The 11443-nt window shown below is 40.9% G+C and overlaps 1 protein-coding gene across 1 annotated transcript in view; it reads right to left on the bottom strand.

The window, feature by feature from the left end:
- Positions 1–1916: 1916 nt before the first annotated feature.
- Positions 1917–11443, bottom strand: part of LOC101853733 (stimulated by retinoic acid gene 6 protein-like) — a gene marked incomplete at its 5' end in the record, with an annotated part of 13803 nt that continues 4276 nt past the window's right edge. The window contains 7 exon segments of the mRNA XM_005109011.3: positions 1917–2341; positions 5488–5664; positions 6124–6287; positions 8109–8210; positions 9215–9366; positions 10039–10111; positions 11101–11176. Of these exon segments, the coding sequence (XP_005109068.2) occupies positions 1938–2341; positions 5488–5664; positions 6124–6287; positions 8109–8210; positions 9215–9366; positions 10039–10111; positions 11101–11176 (1148 nt within the window).

The raw sequence follows: 11443 nt of genomic DNA, 5'->3' as shown, positions 1-11443 counted from the left end.
TAGTGATTGTCCAGCTTTGCTCGAACTTTTTTAATGTCTCAGTCAAAAGTTTATACAGTTTTGGGTGAGCCAGAAATGTGGTCAATAGCTGTGTCCGATACACTGCCCGTCGCAAGAAAATGTTTGTTGTTCAAATTCTCAGCCAAAAACAATCAACTCCATATTATGACTTCACACTCGCAGAGCTTCGAGCAGAGAAGCCAAAGAGAGACAACTCAGAATTTAAATAAAGATTGTGCTTAGAAATGTTGAATTGGTTGTTCCCCTTTTTAAAATTATTAAAAGTCAAACAAGCAAAGAATAGATTTCTTTTAAAAAAGGAGAAGAAAGGGAAAGATTAAAAGGGAAAACCCCATCATCTCAACCACTCCCCCTAAAAAAGTGTCTTGAAAAACACATTTCACAATTCACATCAAAGAAATATTTTACAAGGAAATAAATTGTTTGACATGATTTTATTGACAATGCTGAGGGTTACAAATTTGGAAAAGGGGGAGGTAGAATGAAGGGATGAATGACAAATTAATGTTACTAACTTGGTTTCAAAAGAAAAGGATGAAAGGGACAATGTATGAATCAATATTTCATATGATAATGATATAGACAGTTGAAAGCAAAAACGATCGAACTTACTTTTTAAATAACACAAACAAAAACAAACAAAAATGGAAAGTTAAAGCCATTGATCGAAACATTAAACGTTGAAGCAACGTGCAATCTATTCCGACATTTCATCTAAAATCTGAAGTGTGTGAACACTTTGCCTAATATAATAATGAGTCACCAACACTGAATTACACATTTAATTCCCTGTAGAAAATAAAAACAACTCTGTGTTGTGACCAGCTTTTTGAAAACCAGGCGTCTGTGGTGTAGTGGTTAGGAGCCTTGCTGTGGCCCACAGGAGACCCGAGTTCCATTCCTACATGGGGAGAAACTTTTTATCGAGTATCTTGGTCTTTCTGCTGGGATGTTGTATCCCTCTCAGAACAACAGCAAGAACAACAACAAAAACAACAACAACAACAACAACAACAACAACAACAGTATGAATAACAATGTACAAAAACGTTTGGTTGTTTTTTTAAATTCTGGAAGCGAGTGTGTTTTTCTACCTTGTAGTTTGGCTTCATGATCGCGATCTCTCTAAAAGCTGTTTTATGTCCATAAAGAACACATTTCCATGTGAAATTCACTGAAAACCCTTGACTAATAGCACAAAATACATGTATGTATTATTTTCAGTTTTCAAGGAATCTCAAGCTATAGAAGTTACCAAACTTTTCTCGCAAATACTACCTCAGAAAACAGTCTACTCCCATCTCCTTCAATCGAAAATACCTTCGACTTCTGTTCAAGATGGATGGGCATTATTTTACTGAAAGAAAGACAAATAAACAGGCTTTAAGGTTATACTAGTAACTCTATAAGCCCCCAAAAATTGACGAGCGTCTGATTCCAGCACGTCGTGATACATTTTTCCCCAGCAGATTCATGTTTGATTTGGCATGTACACAGAACAAAGAAAGTACTGAAGAATTAGCAAGAGGAAGTTTTGGTAAAAAATTCATTGGGTTTCATTTTATGGCACTCTCAGCTCGTGTTAACGCACACACTCTCACTAAAACACACACACACACACACACACACACACACACACACACACACACACACACACACACACACACACACACACACACATTCACACACAAACACGTATACATGGCCCAAACACAAACTTCAGTCCACACCTCTACGCCTCAAACCACATCATCAACACTTCTGAGAGGATCCCTACTCCCCTCTCCCTCTATCTCTATCCCTATCTCATCTGTCGCTCCCCTTCTCCTCTCTCTCTATCTCATCTATTGTTCCCCCTTCTCCTCTATCTCTATCTCATCTATCGCTCCCCCTTCTCCTATATCTCTATCTCTATCTCATCTATCACTACCCCCTCCTTCTATTTCTATCTCTATCTCATCTATCTCTCCCCTCGCTCCCTCCCCAGTTCCAGTCTGGGTCTCGAACCCCGACCCATCACGCTTATGCGCCGTCCCATCCTGAGAGTTCTTTTTCAGTATCAGCCTGACCGCGACAAGCCTGTCTGCTACCCGAGAGAGCAGCCCTCTTCGCGCCCGTTTGTGCTCCAACTTGGCTTCGCGGAGCAGGTCCGAGTCGGGCACGTTGATGACGTCACCAGTGGGGATCCGGACGCCAAGTTGGCGCGCTTTTTTCACCGTCTGGAAGTATCCCCTGCGCTCCACGCGAAGGTCAGGGTTGTTGATGAGTGTGTAGGTCACGTGCCAGTGGAAGACTGCAGCGTGCTGTTTCCTCGACTTTTCTGGTGAATAAAACAAAGCAAAAAATCAAATAAACCAACTACTACGAATAAGCTTACAAAAACTTACTCTCACAACCAGCTATGTAAAGCAAACAAAGAAGAACAGTGGAAAAACCACGACCAACCTAAGAAAATAGGAAGAACCAGACACCAAGAAGGCAATCGAGGATGACATTACCTAAGAGTACAATAAGCTGTCACCTGAGATCAAAGACGTAGAAGACGAATGGCAAACATTTTAAAAATCCCTGTTAGAAATACAAAAAAACAAACAACCAACAACAGTTGAAGCACCAAACGAATAGGCGGAAGTGCATACTGGTGGAATGACGAAACCAAAGAAGCAATTAAAAAGAAAAAGAAGTTATTCAAGAAATAGCAGAAGTCAAAGACGAAGAGGACTACTTAGAATACAGGAAAGCGGGAAGAAAGACCAAAAGAATGATTAAAACTGCTAAAGTAAATGCATGGAAAACATATGACGAGAAACTGACCAAAATATGCAAGGAAAACCGTAGAGAGTTTTATAAAAGTGTGAACAGCATGCGGGTAAGGAATTACCCATACAACCCGACATGCATTATAAACGATAAAGAGAGTAAAGCCATTCTCAGCAAGCATGCCATTAAGAAAAGATGGGCCAATTACCTCCAAGAACTACTCAACCCATATGCTTTCCACAGATAACAAGAAGAGTTCCAACAATCATATTGAGAGCATACAAAACCACCCATGCCTCTCAGGGAAATCGAAAAGGCACTCAAAACCTGCCCCAAAAACAAAGCCCCAGGACCAGATGACATCACGACGGAAGCCATAAGAGCTTGTGGAAACTCCAGTGTACTGTGGCTGAGGTGAATTTTCAACAGAGCCTGGGAGTAAAAGAAATGCCCAGAAGACTGGCAGAAAGCCATAGTGGTACCATTATGGAAAAAAGACAACAAACAAGACTGCACAACATACAAAAGCATCTCTTTATTAAGCCACGCATGGAAAATATACGAAAAGATACTAGAACAGCGGATACGACATATGGTAGAGAGAAATTCGAGCAAAGCTCAGTTTGGATTCCGAAAGGGAAGAGGATGCACGGATGCTGTATTCGCATTAAGACAGGTATGCCAGAAAGAAATCGAACACAACAAAGAATCCAATGTCGTCTGTATAGACCAGGAGAAAGCTTTTGACATAGTAAACCATGCAAAATTCTGGAAGACAATCGAACAGTATGGCGTCAAAGGACAAATGTTAGATAATGTCAGAGCTCTATATACAAACAGCAGAAGCTCAGTAAAAAACGAAGGAAGGCAATACAAACTGGTCAAAGTAAGATCTGGAGTACGACAGGGATGTGTTCTATATTTCCTCCTGTTTATAATATATGAACACAATAACGCAAGTCGCAAACCAAAGTCCAGAAAGCCTCAATGAACTTCTATTCGCAGACGACCAGTGTGTCTTATTCATCCAAACCAACACAGCTTCCAAAATCACTGAAGAAAATAACACATCAAAAACAGAAGTTATGAAAGTGAGCCGAAACCGTAGTCCCTTGAACATCCATGCCAATAGTAAACAACTGAAACAGGTGAATGAGTTTATATATTTTGGCAGTACTCTTTCTGAAAACGGGTCCATAGACCGAGAAAAGAAATGCGAACTCAAAAAGCCAACGATGTTACCTACCAGCTCACATCCCTTCTATCTCATCCAAACATCTCCATGGACCCATAGATACAAAAAGGGGGCTCTCCTGGCCTAGAGGTTAAGGTGTTGGCCTCTCAATCAAAGGTCCCGGGTTCGAATCCGGGTAGCGACCGAAAAAATTTTCATCTTTAAAATTGTCTCCTTTCCCCTCCTTTCCAGCTCTCTAGCAATGTTCTGTTGTCTGCTTTCAATTCCACTTTCTGCCCCCACCCCCTCACCTCCTTTGCTCCCTCCTCTGGGCTCCTGACTCTTTCTGCAGCCTTTCTCCTGCTACTCCTTGGCTCCTCCTTACTGCTGTCTGTCTGCCACACCCCTGATCTTCTGGTAGGAAAGATCTACACCTAGCCTTCTCGGACAAGGGTGAAAAATCTCGGAGGGCCCGTGTGCAAGTTGCGCACGTTAAAGATCCCTTGGTGGTCTAAAATCGATAAGAGTAGGCTTCGGCCGCCACCCGGGCAAAATTCAAAATTTCCTACCAACTGAAAATATTATGTGTGTCCCGCGCGCTCATATGACCTATGCAGTTGCGAGCGCCGTAAAACACTTTACAAAAACAAACAAAAACAAACAAGATACAAAGAGAAAGCCTATCACCACAATATTCATACCAGCAATATGATACCAGTGCCAGACCTGGACATTAAGTAAACCCATGAAAACAAAATCACTTCATGCGAAAGGAAATGTCTCCGCAAAACCCTTAACATAACAAGACGAGACAAGAAGAGAAATGAAGAAGTAAGACCAACTATCGGCATTGAGTCTTGCCTGCATTACATAGAAAGACAGAGATTACAATATTGTTTGGCCACCTGTTACGTATGGTTGGTTAGACTAAAGTTGCATCTAACGGTAAAAAAGAAAGAAAGAGAAAAGAGAACCTGGCTCTATCACATTTTAAAATATCTCGTGCACGCTGGTAATCGAGTTCACAGGAACTGAATCAGGGACAGCTAGATTCTTCCTACATGAAGGGACAAAAGCTTCTCTTCTGGCACAATTCGACGGAATTCGAGTCACGTTCTTAAAAAACAAATTCCTCAGTTAGATGAATTCGATTGTCAGTGCGCGCTGACTGTTAGAATTGTTTCATCAGCCATACAGGCTCACTTTTCATGGAATTACCCATCTGCATAATAAATATTAAATTATGATTATGATGATTAATTCTATCATTATTATTTTAATTACCTTCAATTATTGTTATTAGCATAATTGTTTTATTATTATTATTATTATTATTATTATTATTATTATTATTATTATTATTGTTGTTGTTATTGTTGTTGTTGTTATCACCATCGTCGTCATCAATCATTACTATTATTACTATTATTATTATTATTATTATTATTATTATTATTATTATTATTATTATTATTATTATTATTATTATCTTAAGGAAGAAGCTGGGTACCAGAAACAAAAACGTCTCAAACCTCTGTCTCTGAGCTCTGGGAGGGACCTATGACCTCTGGCCTTGCTGACCTCCCCTGACCTCCTCTCGAGGTTTTTCCTTTCCCGAGACAACAAGATGAGCAGCCGGATAAAGGAGACCATGACCGGGTGAGTCTGGGAACATTCCACCTGCATGAAGCCGATGTAAGCTTTGTAGCCTGCAGCCGGGGAGGAGAGGAAAGAAGCCATTAACAATTTTCACACTTACATTATAATGGGGGTTAACCGTTGAACAAGGCAAGTCGAGGATAGTCATGTCAAGTCAAATTAAGTCAAGTCACATCAAGGTAAGAAAAATCAAATATAAGTCAAATCAAGTACGGCCAAGTCAAGTAGAGTCAAGTAGGCCTACATTGTATAAGTCAAGTCAAGTACAGCCAAGTCAAGAAGAGTCAGGTATAAGTGAAGCCAAGTCAAGAAAAGTCAAGTATAAGTCAAGTACAGCCAAGCTCAGTACAGCCAAGTCAAGTAGAGTCAAGGCAAAGTTAAGTCAAGTACAGCCCAGTCAAGACGAGTAAAGTCAAGTACAGCCAAGTATAAGACAAGACAAGTACAGCCAAGTCAAGTATAAGTCAAGTTAAGACAGAAGTTCCTAAACAAAACATAAGCCTTCTCACCGCGGTCCCAGTGAACGAAGGCCAAGGGCAGCGTGCTGTGGTCAAGGCGAGGAACTGTGAGGACGCCGATGACCATTCCTTTGAGGAGTCGGAGGACCGTGGAGAACAGGCCCAGGAAGATGTTGAAGAAGAACACGAAGTAGCTGAAGAGAAATAGAGCTCTCCTGGGGACAGAGAGATAGTTGTTGTTGTTGGTGGGGGTGGTGGTGGTGGTGGTGGTGGTGGTGGTGGTAATAGTATTAGTGTTGCTGTGGTGGTATTGTTGTTGCTAATGTCAGTTTTACGGAAAAGAAAGTGAGACTCTGCTAAACCTCTTTTACGGACATTGCATTGGCTTCCAGTTGAGAAATCAATCGTGTACAAGTTGGTCACCCTATGTCACAAATGTTTGAATGATAATGCACCATCATATTTATCAAATCTGTTAAGACTGTACATTCCAACTCGCAGTCTAAGGTCATCAGCTGACAAAAAGAAAATTATTTTACCGTCTATGAAACTTAAAACAATGGGTGAAAGGGTATTTGAATACCAAGGCCCCAAGATCTGGAATGCTTTACCAAGTACTTTGAGAGAGATCAAATCTTTTGATTCATTCAAATGTCAGCTGAAGTCGTTTCTGTTTTTAAATTAATAAGATGAATATTTGGAGTAATTTTGTTTAAGTCAAAACACGTTTTATGTTATTGTTGTATTTTTCATTGTATTGTAAATAGCTTAGAGTCTGTGTACTTAAATCGGGGTTGAGCGCTATATAAATGTCATGTATTATTATTATTAATGAAGTAGCTGGAGAGGAACAGAGCTCTCCTAGGACAGAGAGATAGTTATTGTTGTTGTTGGTGGTGTTGCTGTGGTGGTATTGTTGTTTCTAATGAAGTAGGTGAAGAGGAACAGAGCTCCCCTGGGGGACAGAAAGACAATGTGCTACCTTAGAATGATAAAGTTCTATCTGACAATTTGGCTGTCGTTTTGAGTCACTAAGATTTTACTAAGAAAAAGATGTCACAAACCAAATTAGTGTTCTGTCAGCTCAGTCAAAATCGTAAGACAATTCGGAGTCGTTATCAAAATATTCAAAGAATTGCATTTGAAAAACCGTGACATGTTGTGAAAAGCATTTCTCTACAATCTGCACGAGGCAGATAGAACTTTGTAATTCTAGGGTAGAGACTGCTGTCAGAATCAGGCGCCTGTCAACTTCGTGCGGAGTCATTGTTATCATCTCAAAGCTTGTTCACTTGTCTTGCTTTTGATTTTAAAACTACCTATATAACTTGAATAAAATTCGAGATATTTGCCATAGAATGAAATTTGGGTTGCTTGCTATCAGAGGTAAAATTAGCGAGAAAATGGTCGCCAAAGTTTGGTGACTTCCAAAGTTGGAGTTCCAGTACACTGCATATTAGTATTACGTACATTTTTTATACCTTTGATCAACGGCGTCTCACAATGGGTTAATCACGATCACGATCACGACACAATCACGACACAATAACGACACGATCACGAATGTCCTAACCCTTCCCGCGGTTGGGAGGGAGAGAGGGCGGGGGCGCTGCGCCGATGGACGTTTATAAATATAAGACCATAATATGCACTACCACCTTACCTATTACAATGATAATAATATGTTAAGTCTATAGGAATGTAGCTGACACGGCATATTCCTTATCAGTAACAGCTCAAAGGCAACGTTTCGGCACATTTCAATTAATTAGACAATGATTTTTAAAAAAACCCACGAGCTTGCATATTTTATAGTATTCATATTGTTGCATGCTTCCTCGAGTTTCAGCTGAAGAAAACCAAACGGAAAAGTCTGTCTGAATAATGAAGTTACGCTCAAACAGAGAGCAAGGGATGTAAAACCCAAGTAGCCCCCTTATCTTTTGTCAAAGACTAAGTAGTCTCCCCTTACCTTTTGTCAAAGACTAAGTAGTCTCCCCTTACCTTTTGTCAAAGACCAAGTAGTCTCCCCTTACCTATTATCAAAGGCCAAGAAGTCTCCCCTGTCTTGCAGAAAGAAAAATTTCGACAGGAAAAACTGCAGAACGTAGATGATCAGTGTCCATAGTGGGATGGGCCTGTGAGGAAAGACAGAGAAATCTTAGTCATCATTGTTTCGACGTGTTTGTTTGTCTGTCTGCCTGTCTGTCTGCCTGTCTGTCTGTCTGTCTGTCTGTCTGTCTGTCTGTCTGTCTGTCTGTCTGTCTGTCTGTCTGCCTGCCTCGTCTATCTGTATGTCTGTCAATCTATTTCTCTCCCCCATCATCATCATCAACGTCATCATCATCTTCATCATCTAAAACAACAACAACAACAAAAACAACAAAAACAACAACAACAACAACAACAACAACAACAACAACAACAACAACAACAACAACAACAACCGAAGCTTAACAAACAAGATGGTATGACTTTTTCAAATATCCAGGAATTAAAACAGTCAGGAACACGACACATTGGGACGTTTAAGAGGAGCATAGAAGACCCGTTGACGCGATCATTACTCACTCACCGATCGCAAAAAGACCCTCCCGATATCCTACACGCAGACGAAGGAAATATTATACAGGGCAATTTTTCATAAAACGAGAGGCTAAAATTAAGTCCCGCAGCGACCAGTCACTACTGGCAAAAATCAGGACCGGTCACTTCTCTGGGCCGCGAGCCTACAAAAATAGAATAGACAAAACATCGGACCCAATCTGTCCATTGTGCAGCGAGGAGCCCAACAATTTGGAGCACTATCTGCTGAGATGCCCCGCCACGGAGGTCCGGCGGTGGCATCTCTTTGGGGAGGATTCAGGGAGGTTGGACTGCCTCACCCGCTACCCAAAAGAGGCAGTGGCCCTGGCGAAGAGCACGCTCTTCGGGGCTCCAAACATTTCGAACAGATAGGCTACCTCACACACACGCACACACACACATACACACACATACACACACACGTACACACACATACACACATATACACACATACACACAGACATACACACACACATACACACACACACACACACACACACACACACTCACAACAAAAATAACAGCCTGGAAGCACCATCAACAACAACACACTGACCACAGCTGCAGGAAGAGGTCCACGATCCAGTCACTATAACCGCCAATGGCCAGCGAGATCAGCCCAAAGACCGCCACAAAGAACAAGGACTGGACAAAGAAGCCCCAGGCAATGGACGCCACCTGGAAGCCTGAGTACTTCAGGCAGCTCACCTACAAACGAAAGACAGAGACACACTTGCTCGGGTGTTGGCTTTCTGATATTATAGATCGCGACCTCGGTGCTTTCTTGTCCTATCTCCATTTTCAATAACAGTGAAAACAGTTAGAGTGAGCTTAAGAAGAAGTCACATTTTAAATGTTTTTAAAAAAATGGAGACAGGGCAAGAAAGCACTGAGGTCGCGAGATGTCTTCGTCAAGTGTTGGATCTGTAACAGACAAGGGATATCATAGTTCATCTCTCAGTTCTCTGACCAAATGCACTCAAAGCAAATCCTCTTATTATTATAACTATTACAAAGATAAGTCAACAATTAATAAACTCTAAATGGAAATGTAAATAAATAAATCTACTAATAAATAAATAAATGGAAGTAAAATAAATAAGGTACATCATTGATAGATAGATGGGTATATAAATAGAAATAGAGAGAGGGGGGGGGGAGAGAAAGAGATAGAAAGAGAGAGAAATAGAGAGAGGGGTGAGGGAGAGAAAGAGATAGAAAGAGAGAGAGAGAGAGAGAGAGAGAGAGAGAGAGAGAGAGGGAGAGAGTAGGAGGGAGAGGGGGACATAGAAGAAAGGATGGAGGTATAGTTTGAGAGAGAGAGAGAGAGAGAGAGAGAGAGAGAGAGAGAGAGAGAGAGAGAGAGAGAGAGATACTTACCAGAAGAGCCGTATTACTCATGCCTTGTGTGAATGCTTTCATCTCTCCCCGGTACAACCTGTACATGGTAGTCCTGGGGTACATGAAACAAAAGGGTCAAAGGTCAAAAGATTACAGTTGGTGCAACATTTACATAGTACTTCAGGTGAAAGTTTAACTTCTTAAGATCGAAAATCTAGCCTTGTCTGATAACGTCAAAAACAATATCAGAGGTCCATGTGCATGTTGGGCACATTCAAGATCCCTTTTTGGTCCTAAAAATCTACAACAAGTAAAGATCTAAACTTGTATATCTACGAAAACATAAAATACTCCAGTCAGTATAAACTGAGTACATTCGGAATAACAACGCAGCTGCCTTAAAATTGAAAACAGGGAATTCCACAAAGTACTAAAAACGGTCATGTATGCCCCCCCCCCCCAAAAAAAAAAGGCCTCAACAACCAAAGACATCAACAGGCAAAAACAAACAACCAAACAAAACGATGGCACACGAAAACAAACCCCCAGTAATACACGGGTTGGAAAACTAGCCAGCCGATAACAAAAATCAGTGTAGACAGATTTTTGCCAACCCTTTAGATCTAGCAAGAGAATGCAAAGAAGAAGATGAGGGTCAACTACATAATAACATCATATCTGAAAAATGTCCCTCAACTGCATGAAAGCTGCCCTGAACGCAACGTTCCTTGTGGTTTAAGGGAGAAATAGAAGGAAGAACTATTGTTGTGATTTTTAGCCCCACAAAGAGACGCCAAGAAAAGATATATTATTATATCCCATCATTCTTTGTATTCCTCAGGATCTCGCAACATCAGATGCCAGAATAGTGCTCAGAATAGTGTACTGCGGAGTGGGTAAAAATCTGTCTACACGTATTAGCTGGCGAAGAAGAAGAAGAAGATGAAAAAGAATAAGATGGAAGAGAAAGGGAGGAGAAGGAGGAGAAAGAAGAGGAAAGGAGAGACAAGAAGATGAGGGGGTGGAGATAATCCTGGAATATAATAAGTTGAATACACGACTGGTTTGCGCTGGTGCTCCAGGACATTTGTATGCTCTCACCTGTAGCCCGTGAACATCCTCAGAATCCCGTATGCTCCAAGGACAAAAGATAGACACTCGGAACCAATTATTGCACCTGTAAACAGTTCATCGTCATCATCATCATCATCATCATCATCATCATCATCATCATCATCATCATCATCATCATCATCAACACCACCATCATCATCATAAAGCAGTACAGCTATATCTCGGCTCTCATCAAAGAGAGAAAAGTGTATCAGATTTTAATGATAGATGAGCCGTTTGTTTCAAAGATTCACGAGAGATGTACGAGAGATGTCGATGAATATGGTCAATACCAAACTGACAAAATTATTTAAGGCTGTGGATCCAACAA

The sequence above is a fragment of the Aplysia californica genome, unplaced genomic scaffold (genome assembly GCF_000002075.1).
Source record: "Aplysia californica isolate F4 #8 unplaced genomic scaffold, AplCal3.0 scaffold00742, whole genome shotgun sequence".
NCBI classification, from domain to species: domain Eukaryota; kingdom Metazoa; phylum Mollusca; class Gastropoda; order Aplysiida; family Aplysiidae; genus Aplysia; species Aplysia californica.
The sequence above is the reverse complement of the archived record's forward strand: the minus strand, read 5'-3'. Positions and strand labels throughout refer to the sequence as shown.